Source organism: Manacus vitellinus, unplaced genomic scaffold (genome assembly GCF_001715985.3).
Source record: "Manacus vitellinus isolate BGI_N305 unplaced genomic scaffold, ASM171598v3 scaffold_9_pilon, whole genome shotgun sequence".
Classification (NCBI taxonomy): domain Eukaryota; kingdom Metazoa; phylum Chordata; class Aves; order Passeriformes; family Pipridae; genus Manacus; species Manacus vitellinus.
Window position 1 is genome coordinate 13,851,124 of NW_021940917.1, and position 17,934 is coordinate 13,869,057.

The 17,934-nt window shown below is 39.2% G+C and overlaps 1 protein-coding gene across 1 annotated transcript in view; it reads right to left on the minus strand.

Annotated features, from left to right (window-relative positions):
* Positions 1-447: 447 nt before the first annotated feature.
* MTAP (methylthioadenosine phosphorylase) overlaps positions 448-17,934 on the minus strand; it is a gene marked incomplete at its 5' end in the record, with an annotated part of 28,134 nt that continues 10,647 nt past the window's right edge. Inside the window, 6 exons of the mRNA XM_029965452.1 lie at positions 448-1,475; positions 6,653-6,775; positions 7,282-7,521; positions 11,164-11,266; positions 15,404-15,571; positions 17,819-17,877. Of these exons, the coding sequence (XP_029821312.1) occupies positions 1,437-1,475; positions 6,653-6,775; positions 7,282-7,521; positions 11,164-11,266; positions 15,404-15,571; positions 17,819-17,877 (732 nt within the window). The remainder of the gene's footprint in view (positions 1,476-6,652; positions 6,776-7,281; positions 7,522-11,163; positions 11,267-15,403; positions 15,572-17,818; positions 17,878-17,934) is intronic.

The window sequence follows — 17,934 nt, forward strand, 5'->3', positions numbered from 1 at the left end:
GGTTAAGCCACTGTTGCCAGTATCTGAAAAGCACTTGTACTGGTTTTGCTAGGCAAAGTATGTCCAAATCTAAAGGCTTTCACAGCAGGAGACCGGGTGTCTAACAGAACAAGACTATCAAGGTAAAATGCTTATGTACCTTCTTTCTTCTATTTTCCTTTGGATTAGTTTGGGTTTTTTTACATTACCGTGAGAATCCTTACCTTTCACGTTTCTGATATCTTCCTTGTTTGCCTTGCATTCTAATCCACTTCTGTCTCATCAATCCCTGTTGTTCAGGAACTTAGAACCTAAAGTTCTGAGCAGCACAGTGTTTCTAAAAAGTGGTCTTTCTAAAAGCAGTGCTTATAAGGTATCACCACCAACCTGTTCCATGAATGGCAAAAGTCATTGTGAGATAAACAAAATTCACGGACTAAGGACTAGAAGTAAATAAACAAACCCCAATTTGCACACAGCTTGGACAACCATTTAATTTATTTACTAGACAAGAAGCAGCAGGTTATTTTATTAAAGTAAAATTATATTTAAAAATTTGAAATGCATACATTCAAAGCACTGGAGCACATTAATCACTTAATACAGAAACTAAATTTGGAGTTGTTCAGTGAAGCAGAAAATGGCCAGCATACTGGGACACTGGCACCAAAGTACTTTTATGTACAGTTCTGTAAGTCACATAAGTACATCTTTAGGCACAAATCTGGCTTAGGCATCACCTCAATTTTTTCAACGAGAACATTAATTAATTACACAACTGCTGCTGTGACAGAACCACCACAATTATTAAATCATATCTTCTAGCACACAAACAAATACACTTCTTTAAAAAGAAATAAACAGAATTAAAAATAAGGATAATGTATAAAAATAGCATAATTTTTATTTGATATGGTTTGCTCAGTTTTTCTGCTACGTTTCAGAAGTGAATTATAATCACTTGCTGTATTTAAGGAAAAGATGGGAGGTAGAAACAGCAACACAAATAGCCTATCTGTGAATCTGCTTTATTTTTTTACCTTATTTTATGAAACTGCAACAAGAGTATTACCTAGACTTTAATTTCTACCATCAATTAAAAGGTACCACTGAATAGAGCATACTGACTTTTGTTCTTCAGCCACTGTCTGATCCAGCTTGACAGTAAAGCTATTTCTAGTTGAAAACATCATCATGGCTAGGCTTCGCGAACGAAGATTTAGGAAGGCTCTATCCACGTTTGTTACAAGAGTTGAAAACATACTCAATAGCTAATTTTAACCATCTTATACATTATCAAACTGATAAAGATTTTAACAGTGGCCTTACATATTATCACTGGTTAACATCTAGTCCGTTCTTTTATGCTCGTAACAATTTTTGGAGATATTATAACCTCTGGAAGTTCACAAGTGATCCATTCTTCCTTGTAAGCACTCCAAGATTCATCCAGGTTGTTACTGCTTTGGCAGGATGACTGAACACTGCACTGTTGTCTGAAATACAAAGTCACAGTAGATGAATGCTGCTTCTGCCAGTGCAGGTGGAATTACTTTTCAATGTAAAAGTAGACTACATAGCTTCCATTTGGATTACAAATAGGTGTAACTCCTTACCTGTGCATAGTTATCTCCAACTTCTTCTAAACCACAGAATTTAAAAGAATTACAAGATGGGCATACCCACACATGGAGCTGTCACTACAACTTTTGAAAACCTATGTGACACGCTGATTGGTATTGAGAAAAACAACCATATTGCAGAAACACTAAATTATGGACTTTGGGCTCACACGATACAAATGAAAAATTGTGCAGCTTGCTTTTCTTCACTTCTATGTGATTTTTCATCAGTTTGAAAGTACAGCCATTCAGAAAAGAAATCTTTCTCTAAAGGTGCACTCACTGGGAGTGAATGCAATCAATACTCATGTTATGTAGGGAGAGGCAACTTTGTCATTAGCCACATTCAATGGCAGGACCTGAGAAACACTTCAATCTCAGCTTTTGTGAGAGGTCCTTAGCCTGCAAGTACCACTGCATGTGCAGACCAGTGCAACTACAGCTGAAGCAAAGCCTTGAGGAATTTTTCCCCTCTGCCTTATTCACCTGAGCCAGTTTACTCTGGTCACATAAGTACATTCACTGATTTCACTGAGATATTTTTTGAGGAGGAAAATTATTCAAACATATTTACAAGATTACAGTTCTACATGACTACCTTAGGAACATCAGTTTCAGCTTGTGACAGAGCAGAAAAAATGACTGAAAAATATTAAGCTTTATGCCCTTCAACCTACCAAACATAAATGCCCAAGTGAGTCAATGATGAAGTATGTCAAAACACATACATACGGTATCTACAGATACCTTACCCTATCTAAACTATTCCACAGTATTGACTTACCACAACTCTCAAAATACAGCATTATGCCTTGTAGCAAAGGTCTGCCAAATACCATTTCACAAAGGCTAGTACAGAAGTTCAAAAAAAGGCAGGTAGCATCAGCAGGTTTCCTCACAGAGACAAGAAATTTACCTGAGAAGCACTCACAAAAGCTCTGACAACTTACCACAAGCTGATTTGCTTGCAACCAGCTTGTAAGAAAAATCAGTTTCCACAGGACATCCCTTTTATTATTGTAATTCAGATTCTCTTCTGATCCTTATGGTGTTGAATGTTGTTGTAAGAAAGGTACAGAGCTCAGTTCCCAGTTATGAGCTAAAATTCTTTTCAACAGGACAATTTTTTCCTCTCTAACCAGTACCTTTCCTAGCAAAGACAAAAAGGAATCTACTATATCAGTTCCCATTTGAAATTGTCTGCTGTCACCAAAATTCATTTACTGTCTTCAGCAATAAGACCATGTTTTACATGATAAGCTTTTGGTATCAATGCAGTGGGTTAAGTTCTTGTTGCCTTTGGCATCTCTTCCAAGTGTCATCTATAGACAAACTTTGGTTTTATTGAAAGAATTCCTAGCATGCCTGCTCTTGCTTTTCTATTCCTTCTTTGTAGCTTGTCTCTGCTTCCAACCCTTGAATGTTGCGTTTTCACACAGAGCTCTGTTTCCTGTTCAGTCAATTCAGTTTCCTGACTGGTCTTTCTTTGGATCAGTCCTGTACTTGGAGAATGCTGCCCTTAAGGACCTGCCTAATTTCTGGATCTCCTTGCCTCTTCAGAGCTGCCTTCCATGAGATGATACCTACAACTTCATTGGTTAAAACCAAGTACGTTTAACTGAACTCCAGCACCTGTACTCTGCTAACTGCCTTTCTTGCTCCCCATAGGATGTCCAACACCACTATTTCATGAGCATTACAGCAACAACTGCCAGTAATTATCACCTCACTACACAACTCTTCTCTGTGAGCAGCATATCAAGCTGTATATCACCCATGACTGAAGCATCCGATCCAGAAATTTCCCTGATACCAGCCAGAAATCACTTGGACCACTGTGATCACCAGTACGATCTGTGTTTCTTCATCCATGACATAAATATCACATGGTAGTACCCTGTTCTGAAAGAGTAAGGGCTTTAACCTGAGACTGGAGAATGACCTCTTTACAGCAAGAGCCAGGAAATATTGGTCTAAAGACATCTTAAGCAGTAAGAAAATTAGTAACTTTCAAATTATGCCTAAACTCACTGGCATATCACAGATGAAAAGACACATGAAAGAGAAGGGACCTTTAGTAGAAAAACAGCCCTTGGAGATTTTGCTTCAACACTGCAGTCTTTCCTAAAGGCTACTGTGAGATTCAGAGGTCACACCAATGCATGTGTGTACAGGTGGGATGCATACCTCCACGTAAGGAGAGAGAGAAATGCAGGTGGGCAAAGAGACTGGCAGCATAATTTCTCCTGCCTGGTGAAGTTCCTTCAGTCATAGCAGCCAGATTACAGAGCTCGGAAAGGAAAAGCTCTTGTGTCCATGCAGAGCTTTATCATTTTACATGCTTCCCCAACACTAGAAACAGACATTGGCAAATGCCCACTTGAGATACCCAGCTGCATACTGGATACAGGCTGTCAGTGACAGTAGTGTACCAGCTGCAGTCTTATTCAGCTTGATCCTTGTCTGTGTTCCTTAACACATTACCACAGGACATGCAAGACGTGCTGCCTTCAAGCTCTAGGAAAAGGTACCTCTGGAACAGATCAGTTAAAAAAACCTCACCATGTGACCTTCAAAACTCCCAGTGTAAAATATACAGAAGTACACTACAAGAAAATAGATTTTTAAACTCTTTATGGTTCACCTACACATTTGTACAGAACCACATACATATATTTCTCTCTTTGCTGCATTGCAAAATTGTCTCTCTAATTCATTAACCCAGAAGCCTAGGATCAACCCTTCATCTACTTTACCATCATTTCATTCCCCAAAAAGGAAGATTTTTAGCCTTTTCTGATTTTCCTACATAAAATCAGAGTAAGCCTCCAAAGCCTTTGGAGCTTTAGAATTTTGTCACTTTTCCAGACTACTTGGTTGTGTTAAATCATAAACAGTTGTGACTCCTACGCTCTTGACAGAAATTTCAATCCCCACTGCCAATACCTACTTTCTGTTTCCAGTTCTTCAAATGCCATCAGATAAACTCCCTTTCTCAGTATACTATCACTCAAACCAAGCCACTATCTGCAAAGAGCAAAAAAACCATAAGAATTGTCAATCTCAAGTGAAACTACCTCATTATTCATCATTGATAATGAGGCAGCACTAGATGTTTAAGAGAAAAAGGGTTTAAGAAGCTACATTAGGATGGAGTGACCCTTCCTCTGGTGCCTCGTATTTTCTTCCCTTGGCAAATAGTACTTCAGGGACTGAGCTGGAAGAAACATTATACAATGAACTGAAAGAAGGGCTGGTGTTCATTAAAGGGGAATCCCGCACATGTAGTGACAGCTCTCTTTCACTTCTGATGAAGATTCAAGACAATCATGCAAAGGAATGCAAGAGGACACTGCTCACTGAAGTACATCTGCCAGAAATGGGGGCAAATCCCTCAGTACTTTCACAGCATTATATAATTGGGAACCATTTCCTTGCATGTCAGTATGAAAAAGTAGTTAAGGAAAACCTAGCATATGTTTTAGACTATTTGTTCAAACTCTGAGTTTTGCTGTATAGCTAGGCATCTCTTTTAAAGATAGCAGCCCCATCCTCTGAAAATGTTTTCTGTGGATTAGAGAGGAGAAGGAATACTGATTCTGTTCCTTCCCTTATCCATACATGACACAGCTTTCTAAAGAATGCAGAGAGGAAAGGGAAAAAGTCAGTCACCTCTCCCAAATATATATAGAGGGGACATTAATATAACTGGTTCAGATAATGAGGTGAGGAAGAATCATAATTCAGTCACTCCCAATAAAAAGTAGGTTTTTCAGTGAAGAATCAACAAAAGACTAATTTCAAGGATTTGGGCTGGACATCCATGAACCTGACCTGGTCATGTATGCTCAAAAGTGTCTGAGGTGAATTTTGCTTCATATGTCTTTCCTTTAGGACACTGACTAAACTAGAGATGAGAGTCAGTGACAAGAGAACCATACTGTAAACAAACCCCAAAATTTGATTCCTATCAGAAATCATGGAAGATTTTTACAGCACATCCAGTTCTGCTGACTACTGAATTTCAGGGACACACTTTCAGGTATGTGAAGACATGACTTATGCCTGTGTTCATCTTTCTTACCCATTCAAATTTCAGACAACACAGTGATTTTTGGAAAAGAGGAAGAAAGAACCTAACGGAGGTTATCAGACTGGATTCTCTCAGAAGTTTCCTCAATAGGTTTCCTCCTTTTCAGACAGCTGCTGCTTCCACCAAGAGAGATCCTTGTGGCCCACTTTTGTCTACTTTCTTTCACATTCCAGTTATCTTTCTCTACCTCCCACACCACCTCAACATAATCCTCAGTTATGCTCACACTATAAGCTCTTGTACTCTTGGAAGTAGCTATTCATCAAAAAACGCTTGTTGAGAAGTTGGATAGACATCCAAACCATTTAAACATTGTTTTTTCCCTCTTTGCTACAGCCACAAATGAATCTCAAGCATGCTTGTGAAACAGAGGAAATACACAATACATAAGTAAACCTTGCCTAAGAAAAATTCTGCCTAAAAATTCCCTTGCCAATATGTTTTGAAATGTTTTTCTTTGTCGTTTTTTTTTTTTTCCACACACTGTGGATTTGAAACCTGTGGGAGAACACACTTCCAAACAATTTCAAACTGGTTATTACCTATTTCTTGTAACAGACTCTTCTTCTACATATTAAAGTGAGCACAATGCTTTTGGTTTGGTTCAGTCTTTTCCACTTGACTCTCCATTGAGCTAAGATCAGGTTTTTCATTTGGATACTCACATATATCTGTATCTTACTTGTGCTATGAAGGATAACACTTCATCAACCATATATAGCTAACCATTTTTTTTAACCTTTGGTAAAACTTCTTGTAAAACTGAAGCTAGATCTTCGCAATAAAGCTTGCAACAATCTTGTAAAATGTTTGCCCATCTTGGATGGATTTGGTTTCTTGAAGCATCTACTCTGAAACATTGTGATTTAAGCAGAAACACTCTATACCATACACCTGTGTTATGTATTTACACACATACACTGTTTCTTGCACTCATCAGCCTCATGAGTGTACTTACTTTCAGGGTGTGCAGGGTGTTGGTCCATTCCATCGAACCTATCTGAGGTATAGCAGTAAGGAGTATGCTAGTAGCCTTATTTGCATTTCCTTTCAGTGTCTTTAAAACTTTATCCACTGAAACCTAGAAATACAATAAAACTGAATGACGTCTCTCAATTTTGATGGCACACGTTTTTAACAACCAAATAAATTTAACTCATAAGTATAAAGGTGAAGCCTTACAATGTCTTTTTAGACAGTAAGAACACCTTTCCTCTGTGTGTGTATGGTGTATATTTGTGTATTGTACACAAACAGGAGAACTAAGGCATACGTGCTGTTTTGCACAGAGCTGCAAAAGAAAAAACACCAGATCAAATACAAGACAGAGTTCATGAGCTTCATACTCAAAGACCACCTGATTCAGACAAGAGGAAACAAAATGTTTGCTAGTATTGAGGCAAGTTTGTGAAAACAAAAGAGAGCAACGACTGACTCTGTTCTTACTTTCACAATCATACATCATGAATACCTCAGGGATACTGATGTAGGCAAGAACAGATTTAGTTCAATATGTCATCTCTTACCAAAACCACATTCTCATTCAAATCCCTGATGACAAGACCAGAGGAAAGAAGTTTTACTCACTGCTTCTTCGTGTTCCTTCCAGCAGTCATAATCTGTTGCCATGGCAATACTAGCATAACTCATTCCAGCTTCCTTCGCAAGAATCACTTCAGGCACTGTGGTCATGTTGATAACATCAGCTCCCCAGCTGCGAAACATACAGCTTTCTGCTCGAGAACTGAAACGTGGGCCTTCGATTGTGACCACTGTCCCCTTGGAATGACACTGGAGCCCCAGCTTCTTGGCAGTCTCAATAAGAACCTGCAAAACATGCCAACATCGCGAAAAGGAAATAATGCCCTTCCTGCAGTGCTTTTGCATCCCCTCAAAATCTTATATAGAAAAGAAGTTAGCTTTATGCAAAGCAGTCAAACTTCATATGGCTACAGCTGTCCAAAACCAAGGATCAGTTTAGATTTCCCCACCCAACAAGGGAAATTAACAGTCTGACCAACAGGAACGAACTTGAACTCATTTGATTTTGTTGGTATCATCTGGATTACTGCTTTCAGTGCAGACTAAGACTGGAAAACAGGATTTTTTTGCATATTTAGACTGTGCTTACACTGCAAACAGAATGGTGGAAGTGGTCCACTGAGCACTACATTATCACATTGTGGAGTTGAGCTAGTGAGAACAGTAATAGGAAATTTATGTTTTGAAGAGTTGTGGTCAATGGGTCATTGTGCACACGGAGACCAGTGATGAGTTGTGTCCCTCAGGGGTCGGTACTGGAGCTGATACAGTTCAACATCTTTGTCAGTGACACAGATAGTGGGATTGAGGGCACCCTCAGCAAGTTCACTGACACACCAAGCTGTGTGATGCAGCTGACAAGGTGGAGGGAAGGGATGCCACCCAGAGGGACCTTGACACACTTGAGAGGTGGGCAGACACAAACCTGAAGTTCAACAAGACTGAGTGCAAGGTGCTGCACCTGCGTTCGGGCAGTCCCAGACACAGCTACAGGCTGGACAGAGAAGTGACTGAGAGCAGCCCTGTGAGAAGGACTTGGGGGTGATGGCTGATGAAAAACTCAACATGACCCAGAGATGTGCACTGGCAGCCCAGAAAGCCAATGGAATCCTGGGCTGCACCAAAAGGAACGTGGCCAGCAGGTCGAGGGAGACAATTCTACCCCTCTACTCAGCTCTTGTGAGACTCCACCTGCAGTACTGCAAACAGTTCTGGGTGTCCCCAAGACAAGAAGGACATGGAACTGTTGGAGCAAGTCCAGAGAAGTGCCACGAAGTTGATAAGAGGACTGGAGCACCTCCTCTACAAAGACAGGCTGAGAAAGTTGAGGCTGTTCAGCCTGGAGAAGAGAAGGCTGCATGGAGACCTCACAGCAACCTTCCAGTATCTGAAGGGGCCTACAGGGAAGCCAGAGAGGGACCCTTTGTCAGGAACTGTAGTGACAGAACAAGGAGTAATGGGTACAAATTGAAAGAGGCGAAATTTAGGTTACATATTAAGAAGAAACTTTTTACTATGAGGGTGGTGAGACACTGAACAGGTTACCCAGGGAGGTTGTGGATGTCCCAACCCTGGCAGTATTCAAGGCAAGGTTGGAAAAGGCCTTGAGCAACCTGGTCTAGTAGGAGATATCGCTGCCCATGGGAGGGGAGATGGAACTAGATGATGTTTAAGGTGCATTCCAACCTCTTAACATTCTATGATTAATTCTGTGCTGTAAGTTAATCTAATATTAATCACACCTAATATTTTGGTTCATTGCTGATGTTAATTCTGAATCTATGTTTAACTGAATGCCAATTATTACATATTGTTAATAAATCAATAGACAACTTGAATTGTGACTTGACTTAAACTACAGTTGAGCAGTACTTTCCCAAAACACTTTACAAAGTTCCAGTTTTACTGCCTATAAGATGCTGCATTGAGCCTCAGTTTCTGAAAGCACTAATAACCAAGGCACTCTGTGGTATTCAAAACTTTACAACTGGAGGAAAAGATAACTCTGTTCAGATGCTTATTTAATTTACAGTGCATAAACCAACTAAACCAGAGTATTTTAATGAATTTGCAAAAATGCAATATAATATAAAGTTTTCAGATGTTTTGATGTAAAATTCCTTAAATAGACTGTTACATTCAGAGTTCGGACTTCATTATTATTGCATTTATCTATGAAATTCCCCTGCATTGGGCTGAAATTATTCCAACTATTTTCAGGGATAGTTTAATGGAAAAAGTTTAAGTCACTTTCGGCTGGTATTTCAAATGAAGTAAAAATATTCCTTCTCAGCCTCACAAGGAGTTCAAAACCACATGTCCTTTAAAACATCTGTTAGACTGATTAGAATGCACAGGCTAATGAGATTATGATCACATGTGAGACTGGGAAGTACCTAAATGTTTTTTCTCTGTTTGAAAAGGTGCATTTCTCTGCTGGCTTCTCAAAAACTGTAATACCTAAATAACATTGTCTCTAGCGAGTTAACAGCTGAAAGACAACTAGTTTAGGTGTATGTCTCCTGCAAGCCCAGGAAATGCCTTATGCATGAGTACTTACTTTTTTTTTAAAGTGAAAGACAGTGTGAAGTGCTGCCAATCACTTCAGAAATAACACTGTTTTCAATCAATTTCTTAATAAACTCCTTGTATCTGTTGTGACATGACACCATGCTCACAGTTAGAAAGCAACTCTATGCCAACAAACCTTTGGTAAGAGCATGTGACTAGATTCCTTTTTGCAAGAAAAATGCAAAGTGTACAATTTGCAGCTCAAGAGAAGAAGGTCAAACGCACGCATATGTTTAATATGCAGTGGTTTGTTTCCTCATGAGACTTGAAATATCTTTAGTTCATTGTAAAACATCTCAATTCCCAGTGTGGACTTGCCAGTGGCTATTTCTAAACCACAGTGTGGCCAATTAACAGAAATAGCCCATAAGGACATTGAAGTGAATTGGTGACAAAAGCAGAACAGATCAGTAGTACAGATGTTCTCTGGGTATAGATTGTGCCACTTGCTTCACAACTAAGCTCTGTCTTGCTTGCAGACAGCAAGTCTGTTAGATTGATATGACTGATTTTGTAAGTACTCCTGTTCCCCTGAAGAACATACCTCCTTGCAGCTTCTGATCAGAGCATTCAACAATAGCACAAAATATGAAGTTCAACCTTCACCTTCCTTTTTCCTCAACTCTAAGAATACACTAAGGTGACATATTTAATTACAGATACAGCCCTCCCAGAAGCTTATAAAGGCGCTGAAAAACAGAGAAGTGTTTCACACTCCCAAGTCTAAGTGGTTATGAACCCTGAAAATCCCAAGTCTAAGTGGTTATGAACCCTGAAAATCCTGAAGTGACAAAACTGAAAGCAAAAGTTAAGAATAAAAGGTTACTGCAATTTGGCTTGTTTTCACGTTTAACATCCTAAGCCTTCACTCTCCACCATCACCCAGCTCTACAATGCACAAACCTACAAATGCTATACTGTAATTTCTGCAAATGCTAAAGTACTATTTATTTGAATATTTGTATTAAGTATGCGGAGTGCCTCTACCATAGGTGTAGCTTTATTCAGAACAAAATGGAACCAATTCCTAATCCTAACTGCTTTGTTTACTTCATTGCTCTCTTGGCCGGTTACCTGATAAATAAAGATCTTTTCTCCATTTATTAAGACTCTGAGGAAATCTAGGTTGCCAACTGACATCTTCTGGATACTTCCCTCAGAAAGACAGATACAAGATCTTTTACATCCCATGTCTTCCAAATGTTACATTTGTCCTTAATACATTGACATATCGGAGAAACAGGACAAAAAGGTGCATATTGTGACTATATTCTAAGAACACACAATTAGACTAATATATCACAAAAAAGTGCCATAAAAATAACATTTCTAAATACTACTACAAAATTCACTAACCTCTCTGGTTTTGGTGCAGAATGGCTCTGCCATCGGAATGTGACATACTCCTGGAAGACTGGAATGTTGCCCATCATATAAAGTACAATGTCTTTTAGTTGTCCTAGAAAAACAGTAACATGCTTAGAGAGAAGAACAGAAATAAAACAAAAGAGAAAGCAAGAAATTTCTACAAATCAAAAATCACAGCATCCCTGGGAGGTGGGTGGAAAAATCAGTATGATCTTAATGACCACCTATAATCCTGTTTTGCCTCTGTTCAAACCCTCAGAATTGAGCTCAAGACTATAAAAGTGTTACTCCAGGAGTGCATTATCAAATAATTACAGAAAATCTTCTGTTAACAGGACGCTGAAATGCTTATTTGTTCCTCAGTATTTTCACAATGTTCCTCAGCTATGTTCACCACATTATGTTGCAATTCTACCCAAAAACAGTCAGCTAATTTAATAGTGAGGCATGTAACCTCCAAAAAAAAGAGCACAGTAAGCTTTCAAGAAGGCAAGAAATAAAGTCTGAATTACCACAAGGCTAGTCAAAGTAGAACTTGTTCATATCATTGCATTCTTACATTGAAAGGATGGGAATTTATAGGAACAGCTTCCTGCACAAAAGAGGTCTGAATTCAACTAGAAAAATTTGGCAACAGGTTGTCTTCTTGTTCTCAGAAAGATTATGCCCATCCAGCACTGGCAGCTTCCCAGTAGGAGAATCCTTTTTCTCTTTTCTTTCAATTGAGAAATTGTTTCCTTGCATGCAAATGGCCAAACATGCTGCAGAAATTACCATCCAGCATGCCATTTTGGAACACACGGAACTGTTGCCCAATATCACTTTACCTTCAAATGCACCACCTCAAGCTAACCCAGCCAATTGGATGGCACAAACCCTCTGGAACAAAACTCTTTGAGACATTTCCTTCTTCTTTGCAGTGTATTACATATTGTACTTTACAGGAGAAAATTAAGACAACAGCCAAATTCAACCCACAGTTAAAATACAAAACATCTACTGCTAATACTGTTTACAACAGCCCCCCATACAAGTTAGCAAATATTTTTAAAAAAAGGTTTAAAACACAAGTTATATGTTAAAGTAGGTTTGGGAAAAAAATAAATAATAGGGCAGCCTTAAAAATGAGATTCTAAAATAGCAAAGAGATCAACAAATTAAAACCATATGTAAAATGGGATACACTGTTAAAATCAGTGGAAACATTGATATTGTTTTTTTCTTTACAGGATACTGAAAAGGTGCAAATAGAATGTATCTGATTTTTCACACTTTTCTGTAGTGTCTGTTAATAAACAATTTAGAGTCGGAGGAACTGGTGAAAGCCATAATCCATCTCCTGCATTATGGTATTTCAGACATTGTAAATATTAATATCGGACTTTCAGATACCCTGTTCTTTGAAGAGAATGGACACATCTCTACATGGCCTATAAGGAAACCCTACTATGTTTAGCACCATACATACAAACTGCATGGGAATAAGTAACAACAGTAAGACCTATAATTGCTCTGAGCAATGGACCACATCTGTTTGCACTTAAGAGTGTGACAATTCCTCCTCTGCGTTGAAGGCTGCAACTCTGCAAAGGCCACAGCTATTTCATATGGGCCAGATGATGTGTCTGTAAGTTGCTAGGCTATGGTAAGAATAAAGGTGGATTTGATTCTATTTCTGACTCTTGCTATATATGAAATAAGGGCTGGCAGAGAGGAAGGCCTTTTAGCCTCTCATCCTTTGCCCAGCCCTTCTACTCAAGCCAAGGCTTGACCATCTTGATCTGTCCAACTCATCTGTCTGCAAGGTACAGGGCAGCAGCACATAATTTTAACTGCTGGAATACCATTCCCCTGTATCTCTTGCAGAAAAAATGAAGGTCACAGAATCACAGATCCTTTCCTTGCCTTACTCTCACAGAGACCAAGAGCCAGAAACAAATGATAGTACTTGCCTCTCATTATAGGTATTTGAAGACATCCCCATGTACCCTGAGTGACTCCTTATGGAGCCAGCAGGAAAAAAGAAATAAGGAACTCAACAGCCAGTCTTCAAAGACAATCTGCTCCTTAGATCTCACAGTTTTAACTATGGAAAAATTTGCATGCCCTCTGTCAGAAGACGGGTTACTTAACAACAAAGCACAATTGAATATTATACAACTGCCTGATTACTCACAATTAAACAGGAATAAGTCACCACGTGCCTGCCTAGAAATTAGCCATGATACTCATAGTAGAAGCGCACAATCCAGAAGGATCAAGCGTAGCACAAAGGGAGAGTACAGAGATACCCCCAGTGGGGGAAATCAGAAGCAGCACCAGAAGACACTGGATTGATAACCTCAAACAATCTACTAAGAGATGGTGCTGCATTGCTTCTGCTGGTCATCTGACCTGTGCATAGGGCTCTGCAGAGAATGCCTACTGGAGCCTCATGCTGCCTCTCTGCCAAACAGGCCTGGGAGGAGAAAAGGGAATTCTTTCCCTGGGAAAGGGGCACCTATGTTTTTAAGCACAATTGTTTGAGTACCAAGCTCAAGAAAACACTGGCACTCAGTGCAAGCAAACCCTTGCACTGTTACAGTTTTGCCATGCCTTCTTCACCTTTACTGCTTTTAGAAATTCAAAGCTGCACATACTGCAATTTTGAAGATGTTCTCAGTTTCTATTCCCCGGTCTGCAGCAACATTCACACCTTTAAGCAGACAGCAAGGTGGCTTTTGCTCCTTCATTTTGGTTTTGTAACAGTAATACAGGATTTTCTGGCAATTCTGACTATGACTGATTCTAGAAAGCAAATCCAACTCAAATAAATGAACAAACCAATCATTTCCATCTGTGACAAACAGCTCTCTATCACTTGCATCATCACCCTCCTCCTTCTTCCAGTAGTGTTGAATTATCAAACTATTAGTAATTAAAGAACACAATGTAAACTCCCACCAGCACTGGCAGTATAAAAATTAGTCTCAGTATGCTCGTGTCTTCAGGGACACTGGAAGAAAACTCTCCCTCAAAAAAATTTAGAGTGTAACAATACTGAGTAATTGCAATAGTGTATGTGACACAGAGAATTGAAACATTAAAATTGGCAGTTGTTACAGAATTTCTTTTATGAAACTATTTTCTGCATCTCCCCAGCTGAGTTCAGTCGTTCAAGTTAGTCTTACTCTTCTTTGCTTCGCAAATATCAGCAGATATTAGAATTCAAAAGCCCCTAATCAGTCTGATGTAGACAGTTGACTAACAATGTTGTAATTAACTAAGCGGAGCCAAAGGTATAAAAAATTTTTCCAGGTTTTTTTCTAAGTACTTGTTACAAAAAGATAACAACTGTTGAAGTTCATAGTATCACCTGTGGTTATTTTTGGATTTGGAAGTAGGGAGAACACAAAGTATTTTTGTATTTATTTAAAAAAAGGGATCTTTTATTATTTAAACACATGCAATTATAAGCACAAAGAAAGCAGAGGCGGAATATCTAGTGTGCCCATGCTCCTCTTGCACTGTGGAGCCTACGACTGGATACAATACTCCAGATGTGGCTCACCAACATGGAATAGAAGGGAAGAAGGATCAACTTCTCTAACTTGCTGGCAACACCCCAACTATTTGCCTCTTTTGAAATACTGGCGGTGCTGGTGATCTTTAAATGTAACTTTATTTTCCCCCCAGCTTCACTTGAATTTTTTTAAACATCAGACTATCATGGAGAGTTAGACTGTCTGGAGTACACAGACTTTGGAAAAAAAGTTTCTTGCTTATGATTCTTAGCAAATAAAAAATGCAAGCATCTATCCTCCTTTTAAAACAACCTCCTCTCTTTTGTTACTGTGTTGCATATACCTCTCTTCTGCAAACCTCATCATTACTGCAAATATTTTCCTACTATGCTTTTTTATCCCTCTCGATCTCACTTCAGATTCTTCATAAAATTTGAATGGCCTGTGCTCTTATCCAGGTATCTTCCCCACATCTGAGAATAGGAGATTTCTTCTGAAGAACACTCTTCCCATGGAGCTATACTTTAGTTCATTCATGGCCATTCTTGAAAGCCTGGTACTTCTATGCCTGTTAGAACTGAACTTTTTGTAATCTCATTCCTATTTCCTATCGTATCTTCTAGCATGAATCTCATTCTCTGACAGAAGAACTGAAAAAACTTGAGTTAACAGGGACACGTTATTATATGGCCCCACTTGTCGACATTTACCTCCCTGTTACTCACCTGTCTATGAACTGGTCAATTATGACAAGATCACCAGGTTGTATTTCCTCTCGTAAGGAACCACAGGCAGTAGTCACTAATACGTGGGAACAATTTTCTTCTTTCAAAGCCCAGATATTGGCACGGTAGTTGACGTTCGATGGCATAACTGTATGATGCCTTCCATGTCTGCAAAGGTACATGTTGCAAGAGAGCAAAATAAATCAGACTGAAATTGCCTTCCTCCTGCAGGATAAAGAGAATTCCAGGAAACATATTTTCCCTAACAATATTGGAAGCGGAACTGGTCATTTCAGCTACTTCCAGTGTAGCTTGTTTTCCTAAACATACTAAGGTCCTCTCAGCACTCAATTTAGAAACAGCGGTGTAATTTTCTTTTTAAATGCAAAAATTTTTAAGTTCAAGACTGTAACAAAAAGAATCTTAAAAATACAATCCAAATATATTTCAGCAGATTCGAGAGTAAAATAAGCATTTTCCTCTGAATTTTCTATAGATTCCGAAACTCTTTCCAAACACTACAAGAAATTTCTAAGATTTATATACACCTCTAGGAATTTTCTGCCCAGAAGTGCTGCCTGTATTCCCCTACACAGAAGAGAGTAGTACATCACAGAACACTGTGTTCTAACCTGTCATCTTTCCAAAGAAAACAGTAGAATCATCACATTTTTCTCTTTGCTTTTGCAGTGATCTGACAGCTTTCATAAATTAAAAGAATGACTTCACACTGTTGCAGTATTCTTCTTCTCCAAGACAGGAAATACTTAGTCTTGTAAGCACAAGCTTCTGTGCTACCTCTGTCTTTGCTAAAGAAGTGTATCACTTATATAATGATTAAACACATTTGAAAATTATTTTCAACCATGTAAGAGAAAAGAAGGAACTTTATTTCCCAACTGATTTTTTCAGAGATCAAAAAGTCCTAAGAATTTGATCATTTGGGAACTGAGAGTTGCACACAATATGACCAAGCACTGTAAGGGAGGATTCCCATGTTGTCATTACCATTTCTGATAAGCTATTAGGAATGCAGATTCATTGCTTAATGTTGCAGTTGCTGTCATAATCCTCTTCCAGAATACATGCACCTTTTTTTAATTTGAAATTTGACATTCAGAAACCAAAACACAAAATGAAGTTTTCAGGTACCTTAGCCCTAACAGTAAACTCACAAAGGTCATATATGAATGGTAATAAATTCCAGTGAGGAGGTAACCCACTATCTGTGGCCCAAGGTCTAGTTTGACACAGCACAGTTATGGTATCTTGACTTAGCATTTCATTTGAGAAAATGAGAAAAATGTTGGCCAGCTGTAAAAAAAATACATGAGTAAAGTCCACGAAAGATAAGAAAAGTAAAACCACAGACAGAAGTGTAGTTGCAGAGATGGTTACCAGTCAGCAGCTTTAATGGAAAAACACTGGCATGAACAGAATCAGGGCCCTGAGTGCACCACTGGATCCTAACTGCCCTGGCCAGTCTTACCCTGGGCTTCCACTCAAACCTGAGGTGCTCCTGCCTCCAAGCTCAGACTCCAGCCTTCACTCCTGGCCCAAGCCATGTCACAGGTGTGCCTGTCCCCAGCCCTGTCTCCCAGACTGTACTTTGTCTGCAGTCCGAGGTGGGCTTTACATACATGCTATAGCCTTGTCTCCCACTTCCTACAGCTCCTGCCTGAACTCCCTGGATGGACCCTGGAAGATCCCAGAAAACTTTACTTGTCTGGGCCTGCTGCTGTCATTAGCACCTGGCTCTGCCCATGCTGTCCAGATGCTGAGAACTGTGTTAGTATTCTTATGTTTAATCTAGTAGTACATTGGTCCCAGACATCCATGGTTATATTAGTGAGAAACTGCCATGCATTCATCTGCAGATCCTGCTTCCAGAGTCTCTTCTGAGTACAGTAAGAGATGTCTGAATCATTTAGGGAAAACTGCAGGGGATGCAGCCCCCTAAGCAATAACTGTAACAGCCAGAGGACTCAATAATCAAAGGAAATTATTTGGAAGAGTCTACAGTGGTATTAGAGACACAATTCACCTAGAAACAGGCATTTTCTCCATTTCACAAAGGAAATCTGCAAACACAGTGAGCAGATGAATTAATTAGTAAAGTTATCAGCACCACCTACCTACCAACAGAACAGGTGGCCTTGCAGGCTGCCATTCTCACTAGGGCAGAACCTCCCACTGGTTTTCTCTTTCCTAACCTAGACAGTATTTTTAATATTCTCAGTCCCTGCAGCATCGAATTTGCTCAGGAAGCAATAGAGACTTCTGCTTGACTTTGTTGGCAACCACACAGAGCAAGATGAAGTCACAGCAGAAATTCAGTTTACCTAATGTAAAGAAAAAAACTTCTGAGAAAATTTTAAGACACATAATATAAAACCCCTTAAAATGCTCATTTACCTTGCTAAGAGCACACAGTCCACATTTTTGATCTTTCCCAAAATCAAAGCATCTGATGGCTGCAAAACAAGCAAATAAGAATGAGTTACAGCCTGACAATCATATTAGAAACCTTT